The 21,662-nt window shown below is 35.0% G+C and overlaps 1 protein-coding gene across 2 annotated transcripts in view; it reads right to left on the reverse strand.

Annotated features, from left to right (window-relative positions):
- Positions 1-21,662, reverse strand: part of LOC121426295 (voltage-dependent L-type calcium channel subunit beta-1-like) — a 55,989-nt gene that overhangs the window by 13,550 nt on the left and 20,777 nt on the right. Inside the window, exons 2-8 of one of the 2 annotated variants that reach the window (XM_041622539.1) lie at positions 16,801-16,920; positions 15,991-16,113; positions 15,423-15,550; positions 9,749-9,855; positions 6,582-6,691; positions 4,518-4,657; positions 3,740-3,852 (exon numbers count right to left, since the gene is read on the reverse strand). In XM_041622539.1, coding sequence (XP_041478473.1) covers positions 3,740-3,852; positions 4,518-4,657; positions 6,582-6,691; positions 9,749-9,855; positions 15,423-15,550; positions 15,991-16,113; positions 16,801-16,920 — 841 coding nt within the window. The remainder of the gene's footprint in view (positions 1-3,739; positions 3,853-4,517; positions 4,658-6,581; positions 6,692-9,748; positions 9,856-15,422; positions 15,551-15,990; positions 16,114-16,800; positions 16,921-21,662) is intronic. The other variant, XM_041622545.1, reaches the window with a different exon arrangement.

Genomic DNA, 21,662 nt, shown 5'->3' on the forward strand with positions numbered 1-21,662 from the left:
TATGTACAAGTTTCATGAATCAGATCCATAAACTTTCAAAGTTATGATGGTAATTCAACAGATACACCCAATTCGGCTAAAGTTCATTGACCTTGGACATGTGACCTGAAACACGCACAGGATGTTCAGTGATACTTGGTTACTCTAATGTCCAAGTTTAACGAACTAGACCAATAAACTTTCAAAGTTATGATGGTAATTCAACAGATACCCCCGATTCGGCCAAAGTTCATTGACCCTAAATGACCTTTGACCTTAATCATGAGACCTGAAACTTGCACAAAATGTTCAGTGATGCTTGATTACTATTATGTCCAAGTTTCATGAATCAGATCCATAAACTTTCAAAGTTATGATGGGAATTCAACAGATATCCCCAATTCGGCCAAAGTTCATTGACCCTAAATGACCTTTGACCTTGATCATGTGACCTGAAACTTGCACAAAATGTTCAGTGATGCTTGATTACTATTATGTCCAAGTTTCATGAATCAGATCCATAAACTTTCAAAGTTATGATGGGAATTCAACAGATATCCCCAATTCGTCCAAAGTTCATTGACCCTAAATGACCTTTGACCTTGGTCATGTGACGTGAAACTCATGCAAAAAGTTCATTGATACTTGATTAACCTTATGTCCAAGTTTCATGAACTAGGTCCATATATTTTCTAAGTTATGATGACATTTCAAAAACTTAACCTCAGGTTAAGATTTCGATGTTGATTCCTCCAACATGGTCTAAGTTCATTGACCCTAAATGACCTTTGACCTTGGTCATGTGACATGAAACTCTAATAGGATGTTCAGTAATACTTGATTAACCTTATGGCCAAGTTTTATTAACTAGGTCCATATACTTTCTAAGTTATGATGTCATTTCAAAAACTTAACCTCAGGTTAAGATTTGATGTTGACGCCGCCGCCGTCGCCGTCGCCGTCGGAAAAGCGGCGCCTATAGTCTCACTTTGCTTCGCAGGTGAGACAAAAATCAAACACATGGACCCATGTTAATTTTTGCATATTTGGAATATTCAGGTGCAAAAGTATCTATATGCAAAGTATGATGAAAATGACATGGATTTTAAATGTTTTGGAACAAGACTACGGAACCATTCGCAATTAAGACGGTACTAACAGACTTTTGCTTGTTTTCGGCGTATTTTGGGCTGTTTCAAGCCAAATCCCAATACTTTGGACACTGATAATTTGAAAACGAGCACATGAACCCCATATTTTTAATAATTTTAACATCTTCAGAATATATTCCTCTACAAATCTAGAGAGTATGATGAAAATGACATGGATTTTGAATGTAAGGGAGTGAAATATAGAACTATTTACATTGTTTAGGGTATTAAGAGATTTTTGCATGTTTTCGGCGCATTTTAAGCGATTTTCAAGCCAACTCGCAACAATCTGGACACTGATAAGTAAAAAACAAGCACATGGACCCCATATTTTAAATATTTTAACGGCTTCAGAATACATCCATCTACAAATTTAGAGAGGATGATGAAAACGATATGGATTTTGAATGTTTGGGAACAAAACTACGGAACCATTCGCATTATAGACAGTATTATTAGACTTTTGCATGCTTTCGGCGCATTTTAGGCGATTTTCATGCCAACTCGCAACACTTTGGACACTCATAATTAAAAAACAAGCAAATGGACCCTATATTTTTAACTTCCCTACATCTTTCATCTACATTCCTCTACAGTTTAGCTGAATTTGATGAAAGTGACATGGATTTTGAAAAAAGTGCAGCTTTCAAAATACTTTTGAATGTTTTGAGTAGATTCACGTCTTTGAAGATTTTTTTTCCTGAGTTTTTGCACCATTCTTGCCAAATGAGGGCGCTGCTGACTCCAAATAAATAAAGTTTTACCAATTAAAAGACTTTCTCTTCCTTTGGTATACACTTGTTATATATCTTGAAAATTTGATGAAGTTTGATGCGGTATCCACTGAGTAAAGATGATTTAAACTCATTTGGTGAATTTGTGAGGTCTAAGAGAGGCATAATTCTCATGATGCAACATGTTCATATCATTCAAATACGGCGAATTTGATGTCCCGTAGAAAAAAATAAGCACATGAACCTATATTAAATTTGGATTTTTATGATGCATAGATACCAAAGTAACTCTCTGCAAAATTTGTTGAAAATGACATGGACTTCATTTTAACTGTGGAATGTCCTTAAAAGGCATATATTTCAAACAGAGTGACCTACATATAGGTTGAACTGGAAAATATTCCACATGTGCCTCCTTTCTTCCATGGACTATAATATCGCATGCACAGCTTTGGATCTTGAAAATACATGTAGTATTACACATGCACATCATAGAAAAGCTGACATAATTAATCATTGTACATACATTTATGCTGTACATGGCACAATGTAATGTTGAGGGCTGGTGAATGGCAACCATAAACATGTTATTACTAGATTCAACATGTTGTTTGAATGCAGAAAAGCTTGAATTTTCCACTCTCTTTTGCAAAACACATGACATTCAATGTTATGAAATTTGAAATAAATAAAAAATAGTAATTGGTGACATGTTTGTATCTGTTTCTCAGGCAAATTATTAACAATACTATCACAAAAAAATCCCCTGGACATCAAATAAATAGGAGCCCTTTTTTCAAATGTTGAATTACAACTTAATCATTACATAACCAATTTGAAATGGCCTTTTTTATGCAGATATGAAATATATACATGTATCTAGGAAAATTGAAGGAGTATGTGCCATTATTTTCAAAATAAAATTACAAAGATAAGCTTTCATTATTTTTATTGCTATTCACCAATGTTCTTTTGCAACCCATTCTGAAATGTAGATACATCTTCTTTCGACCTCGAAGAGGACCTCCTCTTACACTCAACCAGCCAAATATCTCTCTTTTAACAGTATATCAAATTTGACTAATTGGACCTGCTATGGCATTGTGCATTGGTATCCCTCACTGGTTATGGCCTTGCGTTATTCATTTTACAATTAGAAATAAGAGCCCGTGAAATCAAGAGGCCGTTAAGCGATAATGGAAATAAAATGACGCTCCAAATAGGTGGCGAGTGAAGGGCATCGTTTCCGTTCTTTTATTTGAAATTGTTAAGAGGGAAAAGGGAAGACGGGGAGAGGGGTATCTTTGTTAATTTTGATATGCATTGGGTATGATGCCATTTTTTTCTACCCGAGTGGCGTTCCCTCATTTATTCATTACATTTTCACACGTTATTCACTCTCTCAGGCAGCACTCAATAAATACTCAAATAAATGCATGAACTGTGAAGATCAACCCTGGCATGTACTATGCATACACCTCAATATTTCACCCAACCGTTTGTCTACATGTACTTCCAAACACATCATAAATCATTTTGTACATCATAAATATCACAATGAAACATTTGCTTACAGCTTGTTAACTTTGCCCCCCCCCCACTCTAGGGTAGGACCTCATTCTCATTTCTTTTACTTTTCATCTTGACATTTCCTTTAAATGGGGTCATTATTCTCTGGCTTTCTTTGAACCTTTGATAATTCCAGTGGGGGATACAAAATCTTGAAAATCATTAAAAAAAATGGCCAAGCTATGATGAATTATTGTTTTCATGCCTTGGTGCACAAATTTGCTATTCATTAGTGTTAACCTCCATTGTGACATCATCATGAAAGCAGGAGAAAAGCTGGCACTTTTTTTCTCTCAAACTCCTTACCTATACTGGATGAGCGACTATTAGACCGTTCAATGATCTGCCGACTTTTAGGATTGTTAAGAACTGACCGCTTGGCAAGGGCAATGTCTGCTGTCACACGTGTGATGCAAATCCTTGATGATCAAAGAAATGAAAAAACAATATATATAAAATAAACAAAAATAACATGTGATCAGAGTTCATACGCAACCTTTGTCAAATTTCCCTGACCATTGATGACATTCCATGACCTATGCAAAGAGTTTTTTATCCCCCTGTCGTTATCATAATAAAGTTTATCACATAATATAAGACAAAATAATGCTTTAGAAACTGTTCATTAATATATTACATCACGCACTGATTACATCACATGGCTAGGTAGTACTCAATGCATATTTTTATGTGTAACACTGCAATCACACTGACAAAACCAATTCAAAACCGACTGATCATATATCATTGAAAATAACATGACGGGTATAAGCTTTTGTCCGTCTAAAGTCAGTTTTGCTGGTACGAATGAAGCATCCATGCCTGTTTCATTCCCTAAATACTAATGCAGGTAGTTTGGTATTTCATTTTAGCTATCATATTATCATTTCATGATTTTATTATTTTATGATTGAAGTATTGACCAGGGACCCGTATGTTGCCTAAAACTATGGCAAACAAAATTACACCATTGAAAATTACACATTAAATAACTCTGGCAAAAAAAAACTTGCCAGAGTTTTTCTTATATACGGGTACAACAGACCCCAGGAGGTGGGGTGAGTAGAAAGGGGATATAACTTACCTTCCTTCAAACTTTCTTTTCAAGTAATCAAAGAGTGCTTTCTGCATCATATCAGTGACCTCATAACCCTTGAGGGAGGGGCCGACCAGTACAACAGGTCGCATTGATGGCACCACATCATATGGAGGAACATTTTCCGTCTGAAAGAAATACCAAAGATAAATGTTATAGGATGACAAAGTGAATTCTAATGAAATAATGTGCTAAAAACAATAATATCTCAATGAAAATTATAAATAATCTTGTAACAAAAGTCTTGATTACCCTCATGTCGATGTTTCATGAGCAAGTACCATAAACTTCCTAAGTTATAATGCCAATTCAACACATACTTCCAACATGGCCAGAGTTCATTGACCTTTAAATGACCTTTGATCTTGGCCATGTTCCTAAAACACACACAGGGTATTCAGGTATACATTGCTGCTTTTATAACTAAATCCATAGATTTTTAAAGTTATGACAATTTCAATAGCCCTAACATTACCAAAGTTTGCTGACCCTAAATGACCTTTAACCTTGATCATGTGACCTGAATCTAGCACAGGATGTTCAAGGATATTTGATTGCTTTTATGTCCAAGTTTCATGAACTAGATCCATATAGACTTTTAAAGTTATGATGACAATTCCTCAAATACCCCCAATATAGCCAAAGTTCATTGACCCGAAGTGACCTTTGACCTGAAACCCGCGCATGATATTCAGGAATACATGGTTGCTCTTATGTCCAAGTTTCATGAACTAGATCCACAAACTTCTAAAGTTATGATGACAATTCCTCAAATAACCCCAACATGACCAAGGTTTTCTTACCCTAAGTGACCTTTGAACTTAATCATGTGACATGAAAATCAGGCAGGATATTCAGTGATACACTATATCCCTTATGTCTAAGTTTTATGAACTAGGTTCATATACTTTGGAAGTTATGACATTTAAAAACTTTCCCTTGGTTAAGATTTCGATATCGATTCCTCCAACATGGTCTAATTTCATTGACCCTAAATGACCTTTGACCTTGGTCATGTGACCTGAAACTCGGGCAGGATGTTCAGTAATACTTCATTAGCCTTATGTCTAAGTTTGGTATCAACCCGATTTGAATTTCACATTTTATGAAACATTATCTGGAGTACACCTGCACAAAATGACAGAGTAAGCACTCACAAATCAAGCCTCCTCGAATACTCCACTTATAATTATGTAGAAAAAACAGTTCCAGACTGCTTCATGAGCTATACTTTACAGAGTGTACAAATTCATAATATATCTGTAACATTTTAGTAATAATTTTACAATTTACATTCCACTCATTTCTATAGCCACATCAGGCCAGGCGCAATTGATATGACAGCTATAAGAGTAATGAAGTGGAACACCATTTATATCATCCAAGGTTAGAGGGGTCTATTTGCTGTAAAACTGCCCTGGTGTTTTGTAATTTTCATTTCTATTTGCATAAATCCTCAGAACAATACAAAATGATCTCGGACACATCCCTTTATTCTTAAGGTGGATAATTTTGACATACTTACATGTACTTAATTCGGTTCTGAAAAATATTCATTTCTTTCCTAAACTAGAGATAAAAAGATACTTCGAATTTAGAAGTATAATAAGAATAATTATTTGGTATCAATCAACCGTGATACCTTCAAATTCATTTTCATTCGGTGATAACTGAGATGCAAAACCCCACAGAAAGATTAATGTCAAAAACCTTGTGAAGTTGATAAATTGAGGTTCAGCATTGGCATAAAGCTACTGAAGTTTTACCAAACAAATCTGACTTTTGTATACATTCCTTTAGAGTTGACAAATATGTAATTCACATGACTTTCACAATTACTCCCCTGAATGTTGACAAAAGTTGCTGAGATCATATTTGACTTGCGATGCAAAACACAGGTCCTGCTTTCCCGAAAATATATCATAAAATTTGGCAAATCTACATATTACAAAGTTGGCATGACACACCTATAGTGCTCTTACAAGTGCCTTGTTTAAATTCCAAGCACAAGAAAAGAAAAACACTAGAGAGATTCACAGAAAGGATGCAAACCTTCTTGAAGAATGGTTTACGCTTCTCCTTAGGCTGTGGCGAAATCGTGCTTCCTCTTGACCGACTTAGCGTATCGCCTGTGTCTTCTTCTAGCCCGTTCTGGTCCCCATCTGTAAAAAAGAGAATAACTTCATTACTATATTGATTTACATGTCATACCTCTGGAAGGATATACCTACGGTGTCCCACAGGGATGTTACTGTTCCACTGCTTTATTCATTTAACAGACAATGGCGGATATTGCCAACATACAAAATAACTTACTCTTTTTTTAAAATTCAGGTTCTAGTATTGATTTCTATAATTGTACTGTTGGTGAAGCTTAATTAGTGGATGCAGATAACAATATTCAGGGTGATATTACAGTTGTGGGAATAATGAAAAATGACTGTACATTTTGATTATACATTTAGATATAATTCTCTATGTTACCATAGAACATATTGACATTTCATTTACAGGCATGGGTCCCCAATTTTTAATGCAAGAAATGTTTCAATACATCATGCAATATGCAGTCAGTTTCACTTTAACTGATCTTTGAATGTTTTTGTCAAGTTATTCAAAAAGTTTGGAATCCTTGCATCATTTGCATTCATCTACTCTCCCTGACAGCCCGAGGAAAAACAAGAAACCAGAGAAAGCCAAAATTGTAAAATCAAGAAAGGTGGAAAGAAGACCTGACATTCTCTTCCAATAAGTATCCATGTTCTTATGATATCTTGCTTTACCCCAAGAGGCTTTGCTAATCTGCTGCTTCCTTGTCACTCTTCATAACTGACATTTCAGAAATGTCACCACAGGAAAAACAGTTTTGAAAATATTTCAGAGAGAAAAGACAGGGTAAACATGGAAGGATTGTGTAAATGTCATGAAGGATCATTAAACTGGTAATCAATTCTTTTTGTGTGTGCTTTGAGTGGATACATTGTGCAGTTTAAGTATTTTTATATTCCCCATCAGAAACAACATCATCGCCATCATCATACATAAACATCATCATCATCATCATCACCATCATCATGACTCTATATAATTTCCAGTAATATTTATCACCAATGTCAATTTCCAGAAAAACTTTTTCCTTCCGCATGTGTTTTGCTAAGGTTTGAAAGGCTCATCAAGATTAGCAGTAACAGGTTTGGAACTGACATTTCTCAAACCTTGAGGCTAATTTATTGCGCAAGATATTAGGATGGGAAAATCCCCTTCTAAAGATTTGAATCTTCTTTAACCTTTCATATCTTGTGCAAGCCTGACAGCATTGCCATCTTGCTTATTCCGCCAAAGAACCCATCCATACTGAAAGCAGCTTTTGCCTTCATGAATTATTCAGTCATGCTTCTAGAGTCTTTAGGTGTCTGACATGAGATTGGAATAGCTGTAAAGTGTGGAAACCTTTACTTAAATCTATTCATGTATGATATGCACACAAATGACAAAGGTATTCTGGATAGCTGTGATGCAAGGTTGTCTTGCTTTTTCCACCAATTTTGAACAGCTACAGTGAGTCTCATCAATCACCTGCTGATGATTTCATTTTGTTTTAAAAAATGCTCAATAGATTTTTTCCAGCGATATCTCCAGTCTTAAAAATGCTAAGCTTATTCCTAAAGGTGAAGTTGAAAAGAGGAGTTGGATATCTAAAATAATTGACATTTCTAGTTATAGTGGTATAAAAAGAGATAATGAGCACCTTACCAGAGGCATTGCCATCTTTTCATTCATTTTATGTGAAAACATAAAAATCAAAGAAACAGATCAACGAAAGTGTGAGAAAATCAGACAAATAATGAGAAAGTTTGAATATTGCAATCCATAATGCTATGGAGACCCTCACATTGGTAATGTGAGAAATATGTGTGATGTCACCTGTAAACAACTCTCCCCATTACATTAATATATATTTCACTTAAACTGCTTCTTTTATCACATCTATCCAGAGCTACCAAGTCTCACGCATTATGCGTTAGACTCAAGCATTTTGGACTCTTGTTCATCCCCTCAAATCTCTGTCTCACGCAACTATCACAGCCTATCCCCCCCTGCTATCCCCATATACATTGTACACAATGTCTGTGATCTCACTCAGATTCACAGAAAATCTCACGCATAGCTGGTCTTTGAACTTGGCATCTCTGTCTATAAGTAGATCATATATTAGTTTTATGGGAGGGCATGTAATACAGATTTTTAAAGAATACATCATGGATAAAGAGTTTGTATCACCATAAGAAAAAGCAAAAAGGGACATTTTGGGGGTATTTTATAGTCCATCAAAGGGAAAGTTGTTCACTTGTGACATCACACATCCTTGACGCATTGCCAATGGGAGGATCTCCATAGCATTAGTGATTGCAATATTCAAATGTTCATAACTTTCTCATTATTTGTCTGATTTTTCTCAAACTTTCTTTGTTCTTATTCTTAGATTTTTCTGTTTCGACAGAAACCTACTTGTCCCAAAGGTTTCATTCCCCTTTAAGTAGTGGTCACACTGCCAAAACAGTAGAGGAAGGGGGTCACATTTCGACAACGCTCATCACCGCACGTGAAATGGAAAAAAATCGAAAACATGGGCGTTGCCTTAGCGGTGCAACGCTGAAGCTGGCGTTGCTTTAGCATTGGTTAAACGGTAGAGAGCATTGGTTTAGCGGTGACACCTCTATACCAACACCAAACCAGAGTTCATTATCGAAATGGATTGCTGCTTCAACGTCCCACACCTTTCCAGCAATCCCATGTAAGCTCGTAAAACGTATACAACCGCTCTACAAAAGTTTGTACATTTAAATCACCGCAGCGGTGGTCCAGCTTGCAAGATTTCTGTGTTGGCCTAGGGAACCCAAGCATCCACGAACTTGTGTCTAGCGTTGCCAAACTTTGACTGGGCATTGTTTGAGTGGGGGTGACCTTTAAGAGAGTGGAAAATTGCCCGCTCCTCACTACTTGCAATATTTTGTGCAGCTTAATTCTTTCAGAGCGGTAGGAGGGACCACCAGCATTGGCTGAGCGTATACCGCATTGCTGTAATGGTGGCCAACTTCTGTTAAACGGTGGTGAACAATAACCAGCAGTGATTTTTTTTTCACTGCTCCAGCAAAGTTCTAGGTTTACTTTTAAAATGTCAGTTTTATCAGTGAACTTGGTTTGAAAGATTAGCTCACCTGGAGTTGGGGGAGTAGAACCTCTTGAATTGGATGACTTTGAGTTGGGTAGTCCGGTCGGGAAGTCGCCGAGGTTAGAGCTGGAACTGAGACCACTCGTGGACCTGCTGTGACGGGGGGAAGCCAAATGATGGTTGGTCTTACTAGCGTTAAGGGGGAGTGTGGCGGCCTTGTTCTGGAGGAACGACAGGCCCGGGAAGCTGGACAGGCTTCCCTTGCTACTGGGGGAGGAAGGGATCGTCATGGTGGTACTGCTACTTAGGGGTAACATTGAGTGTATAATGGGGTATAGTATGACCGGTATCCCGTGTGATGGGGTATAAGCATATCACACACACAATGAGTATAATGACCATGTCATGTGAAAATAGGTTAAAGGGGGTTAAGGCATGATCAGGTAAATTACATTTTAGTTAATTGAATAAAAGGTAGAATGATCAGTGCATTTTTCAAATTAGATGGATGGATCAGAGTAAAAATGGGTTAACACATGTTAAATAAAAGGGGGTTGGTAAATAAAATGGATAGGTCAAAATTTTGTGTTATCACAGGGTTCCAGCCGTAAAAATCAAAACACCGATCCGGTCAGGTTCGCGAGGGCAAGCACAAGGGAAGAAATTATATGATTAAGTAAGTGGAGATAACACGTCAGAAAAAAGCAGACAGCAAATATAGAGAGAAGAGAATTAGGAAAATAAATGTAGGAAATAGATAGATGATAGCAATATTATTAGAATAAAACAGAATTATGGATATCAGGAAAAGGTTAAGGGACAAGTTGGGGTGTGCAAAAAAATCACACGCAAGATTCATTTTTCACAGCAATGTAAAGAAGGACATGTTATTATGAGTTACAAGTAAAAGTGATATTCAATTAAACACAGCAAATGGAAGGATAAGGCAAAATTTTCTCATTAAAAAAGAATGAATTCAAGAAGGTTTTGAATAAAATGTAACATTTTGACAAAATTGATCAAAGGGAAAAGCGTTGATTTTAATGAAATAGTAAATTTTGTTTGAAAAATCATTTTTAAACATATAACAGAAACAAAAGGGTTATGTTATGAAATAATAGGATGGAAAGTAATTGGAATATTGTTGGTGTATTAAGAGAATTTATATAAATTATTCCCAGATAGAGGAAGATAGCAAGAAAATAATTAATAGTTGGGAGGTGGTGGGTTCATTGGGGTAAAATTTTAAGGTGGATGGGTAGGAGAGGGGGTGTAGACGACCCCAGACAGCCCCAATCAAGTAGCAAATAAGGTCAATCATTCCAGAACAAGGCAGTCAAAACATCAAATAATGATCAATTCATTTATGAGTTTTAATATGACGAGATCAGTGATAATGATAGGAATTTCAAAACAAACAAAGACATAGTGCATACGAGATAATGTTTTCATCAAACATCATAATCAAGCAATGTTGATTGTATCCAGTGACAGAAGATAGTCAGTTAAAAATATGAAAATGAAACATGCATTACCAAACACATATCACAATAGAAAAGCAAATGCAAAATCATCAAGGCAGCGAAAAACCATAAATCCATTTTTTTTCAGTCAAAACATGCAGATTCAATACAAAGGTATAGCAGGTGTGGTGAAAACAAAAGAACAAAAAGGGTGTGGGAGAAGAAAGGATTGTAAAAAAAAATCAGTTAGTTATCATCAAGATGATAAACCAAATTCTGTCAATATGCCACAAAATAAAAACTAGAGTAAATCAACAAAATTATAGCACCACACATAAATATGGTTGGTTTATTTCTTGAAATAAAACCAAATCAAATGTGATTAGGGTTAAAAGCAAATAAAACGAAAGAAATCAACCCATTTCTATAATCATCAAAAATCTAAGAAACGAATGCTTTGAACACTAGGAGTTAGAAAGCAATATACTCCAAAGTGAATCCTTGAAAAATAAATATTTAATAATCAATTTATTGTAACATGCTTGACATCAAGTAATCCACTTGGATAGCAATGTCCAATGTAACCTTTAGTTCATATATATATATATATAAATATATATATATATATACTTTGTGTGTATGTGGGGGGGGGGGCTTTTACATATAAAATATCTTTTAAAAAAAATGTTTAACCAATGGTTTCAACTGGAAACAGTCCACGACTACCCGATACGAATGAACTGTGTATACATGTATCGGCAACATAAAATGTATGTGTATTGTGGTCAAATGGAATTCCCAGGGCTGTGAAAAAAACAGTCATGCTTCAGGAGGAAGGAGGAATGTGGAATGGGCAAATTCAATAATAAACATACACTGAACAAAGTTTTTACAGAAAAATAAGCCCTGTTTACTCCCCCAAAGATTACTTCCATTCAAATCTGAATCGGCCCCTCTGCATGTTATCATAGCAGAAAACAGCATCACCCCCCCATTTCTATTCAGGCTAAAATGAAATGAACATGATAGGAGACTATTTGTCAAGTATGCATTAACTGTCAAGTCAAATGAAAGATCTTCCACCTTTTCATGGCCATGTATGTTGCCTCCACATTTATCTTACTTAAAACTAAACTGATCATTCAATGTTGTAATGTATATCAATCACATATTGACTGTATGAATTCGATCAAATGCATGATTTGAAGCGGTATACAAATAAATGTTCTTGTAATATGTGAAGGTAACTAATTTCAAATGTCACAGTGTACAAATGCATGCTGTGTTTTTCAAGATGATGATGATGACAATGCTAATCTAAAGTAGTGTGGAAATACTAATTATCTAGCTATAAAACAAGTAATCATTATTTGTTTACAAATCTAACTTTTAGGAACAATGTTTAAAAAAGATTTAGTAGAAAATGGATAACCCCTTAATGGAAAAAACAATCAAATCTGTTGGAAAAACAAAACCCTGAAAATTTTCTCATTTCAAAATCATTAATGCAAAGGAATAAGACATGAACTTTTAACCATAAGGGTCAGGGAATTCATTAAAAACACTTGTATAGTGTGTGATTCCTATGAATGTCATATCATGAGCTCAGTAAAACCTTCTTGAATGAATGAGAGTAGTATGGAAAACCTATCAGGACAATGCATAAATTAGAATTGGTACAAATATATCCCATCCAATATTTATACTCCCACTCAAGCTAAAAGCATTTCTCAGAGAACGGACTCTCCCACTGCGCCTTTTAAGATCCGAACAGTCCCATGCACTCATTAATATGTCTGTCTCCCATAAACGGTGCACTGTATGACGTTTGCAGTGCAATGCACAGAAACAATCGTGCATAATTCAATAACATTGCATTGAGCATCTGTGTCCAGTGTCCGTAGCTTATGAAAAGAATATAAAGCTTACTCTCAGCTTGAAGAGGAAGAAAGTATAATGGACATCAGACCTTTTATTTGGTTTCCAGCAAGAAATGAGGCATAGATGACTCGTGAACTCATTGATTCTATAAAATCATAGTCTTCTGTACCCTATCAAGTTTCATGGAAGTGATTCAGTTGAATACTTTGATTCATAAATATGGTTAGTGACCATCTTCCATAAATTCAATCAAATTCATGTTACTTAAAAGCAGAGGTATAATCAAGAGTCTATATCAATCCCTATTCTTTATTTCAATTTTTACAAATGTACTGCGGCATTCTAAACTATTTGATTAAATCCATAGGGTTATGAAGCTATAAATGTTCAATCATAGAGTCCATTTTTAATTAATTTTAGTCTTATAATTGGAGAATTCATTTCCATGACAATAATTAAATATGTTTCAGTTATTAACATCACCTGGTATTTTACTTAATAACCTTGTGTTTTAGATAGCAAATCTGGAAAAATATGCAGCAAACAATTAAACTATCACTTTGCATCATGCCATTTATATGCAAAGAAAAGGGTAAGTGCATGCAGATTCTGGAATCAAGAAAAACAGAAAAGTTTACATCTAAAGAATTGCCCTTATGCAAACAATTGTTTTTCTTTTTTTAAACTTATAATTTTTTTTACTTCCAACTTAAAGAAAGCGTGGAGGAAATACAATGGAAATAAGAAACTGGAAGAGGGAAACAGACACCATTCTGTTTAACTTGCAATTTGAATTTGGAAAAGCAGGTCGAATGGGGAATACATATTTCAAATGACTTTTGAAAGGTACATTTGGTACTTCAAAGATACAGCAAACTGGAATTAAAATAAACAAAAAACATATGACAACTGGGAGCATTTGGCACCATTTTTACTTTTCTCTTATTTGCAACCACCAAAGCACTGAAAAGAGACCATACTACTTCATAAAGGTTGGGGCAAAGGGGGGTACTCCAAAGGGGCAATTCGTCACATTCACACGCCATAGGAACCAATGAAGCAAATTTCCCTTTTCTCCATTAAAATTTGCAGTTTTTACTCTATTTCAAAGTCAGAAAGAGTCAAATTACTGATGAGGAAAAAGTCCTACCTCCTCATGTAATCTGTATGCAAATATTCCCTTGTGGTACAAAAAATAGGGAAAAAAGTGGAAATTTTGTTAGGGAATATCATGGTTGGGAATGATAATGGCTGTTTCAATGTACCTACATATCTCTTTCATCAAAAACCCTAAAACTGACAAGAGTAATATCAGCAAGAAAATCCAAATAGCTTCACATTTGGATATTTATACAATTCCTCTATCTGCCCTTCAAGATATTTGTATATGGTTGGTAGCTATAATGCATGAGTTCATCAAATAATTTCATTTTTTGAAAACCCTAACAAAAAAAGATTTGGACCAAAATATACTTCAGACAATACAGAAACACATTCCACAATGCACAGAATAAAAGGGACAATGACATCACAGAAAAAATGATACAGATAAACAAACACAAATAGACAAACACCTACATAAATATAAATAGAATATATTGATAATGAAACATGTATTTGTGTATAGCTTAATAAATACAGGTCACAAAGGGAATAATTTTAATACAAATCGCTTTTTTCTCTGGTAAATTATAGTTATGGTAACTATGGTAGCAGGGCTCAGCAGCCAATCAGAATCAAAGTTTCCATGGTAGTTAACAAAATGGCAAAATTACAATGATTCTAAGTCTTTATGGAATGGGCTCCAGGTGAATATCCCCATTTAAAAAAAAGGGTCTTACAGAGTATATTAGTATTGCTGATTAAAATTGAACGTTGCTATGGAAACCAATAAATGCCAGAATAAGCTGTCTGTCCTTATCATTGCAAATCAAGACAATTGCTTTTTTATAGTTGATGAAAAATACCCCAAACCTACATTTACTGCAAGAGCAGGAAGTAAGTGAAAACATCAAGAACTTGGCATTAACTAACTACATGTCATCTGTCAGGGCTATTGTCCCCCCCCTCCACTCTCAAATATAATACAAAGTTATGAGCTACATGTAATAAAGTTTCAAGTTCATTTGCAGTCCCATCCCTTTATACATATATCATACCTACAAAAACCTATAATTTCTTTCAAGTATTTTTTACAAGAAATTATTTGTCTCCAATTCACTTCACTAATGAAAACCAGACAGTGAAAGCCAATGGTGTTAGACCATAGGAACTGCCAAATTCATAAAAATTTTAACTTCCTTTATGTTTTTTTTTTCAATCGGGATGATAGTAAAGAACATAGATAAAATCATTGCGATCATGCATGCTACTCACTTTCCAAGTCTATTTCTTGTCCCTGAAGCCTGTAACCTCATGTTCTCTAGCTTGGCTGGACTAGGAATGAAGCCTATATCGGCTCCTTCTTTTACTAATTTACCAATCCACCAGTCATTGTTGTATTTCTACGTAGTAAAAAAAGACAATTAAGCATATACACATATTTATCGTCAGGGATATGTCCTCAGAACAACTCTTATTCAGTTTCAAAACTACAATTCATTTTTAATAATTGGCTTGGAGCTGTACATTTCTTTCACTCCATGAGATAATTCACCCCTTGAATAGTCATACATGTATTTTAATACTTCAAAGGACCTCAATGGAAACTAGAATGATTATCACTCCAAGGAAATAAAGAATGCAGTCAGTCCAGCAGAAGATATTCAATACAAAACAATTTTCAAACGTTCACATTCCATATTTGTTTTAAAATTGTTAATCAAATACGTGAATCAAAATTCTGTTCTTTACAGGACTCGTTAATAATAGTTCATTGAATAATTTCATTTCTAAAAATGAAAAAAATCAAAATAGATTTGATTTGAAGGATAATTCAACCTACCTCTTTTATATGTAGGAAGTCTTTTACTTCAAAAGATATTGCGCATCCTTGCACAGGGGAGTCGTCGTCTATAGAACCGTCATAATTTACATTTGTTCGTACCGCAAAGGCAACTGGCTTTGTCTAAAAGAAAGAAAGACACATATACATAAATCACAAAATTCACCATGTACACTTATTAATCAATGTTATTACATGACTATAGGCATGTTACCCAGTTACCCTTAATTTGAAAAACAAACAATAATCATAGAACATGAACCTTAAATAAACTGTATTTTGTGTTTAATTCTTATTGTACATTTATAAAACTTGGTGGAGAAAAGAGTTCTTAGAAATAAGAAACATTCAATTATGCAAGACATTTGGTATCATAGATGACACACTAAAGCACAGTTGCATCTCAGCTCTCACGAACAAAGTGGACATAATGTCTATTTTGGATAACTTGGTTTATAAAGCTGAGCCTTTTGCATGATTTGAAATTACAGCATACTTTTGTTAACTCTTTTGCATATATTTCTTTCCTAAAAAGTTTCCCCTCAAGCCATAGAAAATAAGACACAGATAATCTGAGGGTTTCTACACAAAATGCATCAAATATTCATTCATGCCTACTTCATAAATGATGTCAAGAATTGAATTGACAATTAACCTTTATCTAAATCCTCACAATTAGAAATACATTAAAAGAAGCACTAAAGTTATCAAGATCAAGATCAATACTGGCAATTGCTCTTACTGCTGGATATATGTTTTATAAGTCAGAGATATATAGAGATTCAAATATATTACATGTAGGTAACCTACCCTAGCTTTTTCTAATTGTGCTAATGCTTGTCTTTCGGTCTCTCTTCTTAAAGCTTCTCTCTCCTCATCCAATGACAAGTCTGAATCAGAGGGCCGGCCATAGTTTGAATCCTCAGAACCCTGAAAAATATAACCATATAATTACAATTAAGGAAAATATATAACAAACAGAGAGTGGTATGCATAACTTTCAGAATCACAACATTTAGCAAAATACATAAATTATCTTGATTTAAAATCTTTAAGAATTTTGTGGAGGCATGAGTGATGAAATTTTGATACCATAAAGAGGAAGAAGATTATTCCATTATCATAACTGAATATCACTAGTTTAAAAATTGTCACAATTAAGCTTCACTATAAATCACAGAGATATAAAACAAGTCTTGATTGGCAGTGGAGGATTTGAACTTACTTTAATAATTTTTAATATTTAAAATCAAATCTATAAGACTTTGACACAAGTATGGTCAATGTTCACTACTGGTCTTTGTTTTGTTTTTAAATACATGACATCTAGAATGAATTGACAAGCTGGAATCAAGAAATTCAAATAAACCATTTCAAGGACAAAAAGACGGACATCTGGAGTAAAAAAAAAAAAACAAGAAAAGTCAAATAATAGTAACTATTTCAATTTTACTATAAGCTGAGGATTTACAGCTCTTGAAAATATCACCTTCACCATTAAAAACTAATTCATTAATAATTTGTCATTAAGGAAATGAGTAAAATGGAATTCTAACCCCTAGCCAGCATATATCTATTTAAGTACCCCTTATTCACCAAACTAGACCATCACTTCAGTCAACGGCATAAAATATTATATGACATTGTGAAAGCCTCGGCATTTTACCACCACCGAGGATGGAAACGCTTGAAACAAATGGAACATAATGTTCGTAATCACCCATTAAGAAGCCTTTCAGGCACAGAGTCTGTTTTCTCTAAGCCGGAAGATCAGAACAATGACCTTTTCTGGCATTTGAAAATGCCAGAATGGAGTCTCAATTGTGAGTATCATACCCAAATGCATGCTTTTCCCCTCGTTGCCTCGCATGTTAATTGGCTGACTGACATTATGGGATCTTATTGGATGAGTGAAAGCCTATATATCATCAAGTGGTTTCTGTATAAACCATTAAAATCAATTCAAATACTAGGTATTCTTGATTTTTTCATTTAGCATTTTGACCAAGAAGTTTGACATTCTAAATATCAAATACATTTGGGAAAAGCAGTAGATCGATGTCACTGATGAAACATGAGTTAGATGTATAGGGGGAAGAAATAGGAGATGGCCTCACCCCTGTGGGGGAAGAAATATAAGAATAAAAATCTGAATGTGAAAAATTAAGTATATGTCATATTGATGGCATCATGCAGGGTCAAAATTTTCCATGACATTTGACCCTGCAACAATTTAACCTATGATAACGTCACATATGATTGCAGCCAAACATAAACCTAAACTTCTAACCTTAATCCTAATCCTCACATCATTCAGAACCAGAAACCCCACAACCCTGTAACTCTCAAGAAAGAAATTAGCAGAGGGGCAATAGCTGCAGTAGCAAATGTTGCGTTACAAGAAAAGCAATGCAAAAATGTTAACTAAACCTGTAACCAATCTCATGTTCTTTGGGTTAACATTCCACTTCAGAGATTCATTAGCATGGCACTGAAGAGCCTGGAATAATGCTTGAAATTTAAATCTTCTGTATTCAGCACGATCACATATCCCCAGCCCTCCTGGCCTCTACTTATTAAACCTAAGTTTAGAACTATCCCTCCAAGCGTTCAAAATGTTTTACAATGAATTGCTTTAAAAAAAACAGAAATTGAACTGTTATAGGATGGTGTCATGCATGGGGCACACAGTTTTGCAGCAACGTGTTGTTTTTGTCTCCAGACGAAAGTCAGATGCGTAGGAGGAAATATTAGATTTGGTGGAAGTTAAAAATAGCCGAGGCTAAAAACTGAGTGGGACTTAGGATGAGAGGGGCGGAAGGGGTCACAAGGGAAGGTTCACAAGCAGTAGCCTTCCAACGACAATTTGTTGAATAATGAAGAGCTGTATTTCTGCCAGGGTAATGATAGCCTCTAGGATCAAATATAGGCTTTGCCTTACAGGGGGAGGACAATTTATCTTCGCTTGAATAATGTCCTCCTCTTTCCCCTTCATCGCATCCTGCCAAGTACTTGAAAAACGCCTTTTTAACAATATAGACCAACCTAAATATATTTATTCTTGTTGGTGTCTGATGCATCTTTTACTCTTCCTGCTTCAATTTGCCATTCCCTATTTACTCTCTCCCTTTCCATCTCTTGATCTTTCATTTACCCCTTCTTACCCCCTCCCCCTCCGTTTCATTTGGGGCTTGCCACAATAAAAAGGGGTTGAGTTTGACTGAAATATAAATGCTTTGTATGGTTGGAAAATTCTATTTAGCATTTGATATCATATGAACTGGAAATTGTTTACCTCTCTTACTCTCCCACACATACACCCAATCTCACCTCCACCCACGCACGAAAACACCCCCACAAATCCCACACACACTCTTGCACACATGCACCTTCTCAGTTTTGATATCGAGTAATAACATTTATCTTCCGTGTTATCGGTAATGATAATTAATATTTGATTAGCAATGAAAGGTTAATCTTCATCTGACTTTCTTAAGTTCAAGTCGTTATTCAATGGAATACATGACAACGGTGCAATGGCTTGCTTTCAATGTGAAACATTGTGTACTGACAATTCTGTGACTCTGTTGCTGCTGAATATCTGGTACATGTAAGGATACCTAACCTCGAATGAAAAGAAAAAGAGGGTTTTGCTTAATTTGGAGGGAAAGGGGCACATATCCCATGTAGGAAATTCATGAAGAAAAAAAAATCTAACAAGTCGGAACAGTTGAGGTTCATTCTTCTAAATGATTGAGAGATCAAGGTCTCTTTAGGTGTGTAAAATGAGATGTTGGTAGAAAATGAGGGGGGGGGGGGTGGCAAGACTGGGGTATGAAGTCCAAAAGCCTTTGGAAATGCATCATGATCATTACATGGAAAAATTAGTTCATGTACAGAGAGGATTCTTCAGTTCCAGTTTTCTATTTAATTCATATTGCAATCTAATAATATATTTCAAACAATCTGTGTTAAATGCAATCTAAATTTAAAGAAGTAATTTTGCAACTTAGGGGGGGGGGGGGTGCTACATGTACTTTGGACATCTCTGGGAGTCAATTGCCCACAACACCTGAGTATATATATATTCTTTTTGCTACTGCATCACAAGATGATAAACATCATAATAAGAAATAAGATATCATTACAGGATATCATTATCATCAAGTACCACAAGCAAGAGGCAAGATATGTACGCCTTCATGTATGTGTGCTCCAGCACAAGAACAAGGTATCATAATCGTCATTATAGCTACATGTACAAGCAAGAGACGAGGAATGCTGGTACCCCTTATCACTTTATCGTGTACATGGGCATCCTAAGCAAAACCGGAAGGCCTCCTATATCATTTAAAAATATTTCAAAATAAATAGACGACAGAAGAGTTGACCAACCCTATTGGATTCAGGCCTCACCATTACTACACTGTACATGCATATATGAGTGCATAATCTTGTACATGTACGTATCTTCAGGGATATAGGGGATTAACTGAGATATAATATATGCTTTAACAACCTTACGACTTATATGTTACATAGTTAACAATCTCCTTGCCCTACGAACAGAATATATGCTAGGCATGTGGTCTTTATCGAGATCAATCTATAAATATAATCACAATTAGCCGTACTATAGCCACCAATGATTACATGGTCATATACTGCATTAGAATTCGAAACTTATGTGATGATCATTGATTGTGAGAAATATAAATCAAATCAAGAATATTGAATGAATGAGTAAATTGGACTCTGGTTGAATTAATTTGTATCATACCCTGGGCACAACTAAATTTAGCTGAAGTTGAATTGAATTGAATGGCGATCTTGCAGTAGGTGAATAACATAAACCAATAGGAATATACATTATGTATCAGAATACTGCAAACCAAAAAGATGCTGAGTGGCCTTGCTAATAAGACAACAGACAAAATCAAAGAGAATATTTCCTTTTACTGCAGAAAGCCAGAAGGAAGACAGTATTACCAACATCAACATCACTGCCATCAGCTGTACGAAAAAGTGTGTATGTTCACTAAAGAGAATTGAGTAGGAATAGGATGCACAGACACACATTCATTGTGTCTGGGAGGCATTTTCTGTGTATCTTCTATTCAAATTCACAGTCCATAGACACATTTGGTTAAAAAAGAGATGTAGTGATTACTAGCTATAAAAAAGAGGCTTACCTTGGTTTTTGTTTTATATAGGCCTACAAAGAATACTTACAGGGAAGATTTATCTTCTTGTTTATCTCAGTACCATTAAAAACAGTTTCAAAAGAGAGCACAACACCACATGTCAAGGCTGATATGTAATCAAACACGTCAACTAGAAATTTTCTCTCCTTCAAATGTGTGTAAGTAGGAATTAAGAAAAGAGATAAAATACAATGAAGAAAAGAATATTCAAGAGGTGACCTTTCATTCTTAATTTATTTCTTTTAAGATATATATCTTTGTTTACATACTTGTGTTGTAAATAAACAATTTTTTACATTAAGTATCTGTTTTTCCCTCTTCACTTTTAGAAGCTTGGGGAAGGAATATAATTATAAAATAAGGGAATCGGATAAAGGGTAGATACATCATGAAAAACACTTTTTCTTGAAAATATCTGTTTCAACTTTGATCAGGACATCTTTACAGTTTATAATTAACTTCTTATAG

Source organism: Lytechinus variegatus, chromosome 1 (assembly GCF_018143015.1).
Source record: "Lytechinus variegatus isolate NC3 chromosome 1, Lvar_3.0, whole genome shotgun sequence".
In the NCBI taxonomy this organism is placed as follows: Eukaryota; Metazoa; Echinodermata; class Echinoidea; order Temnopleuroida; family Toxopneustidae; genus Lytechinus; species Lytechinus variegatus.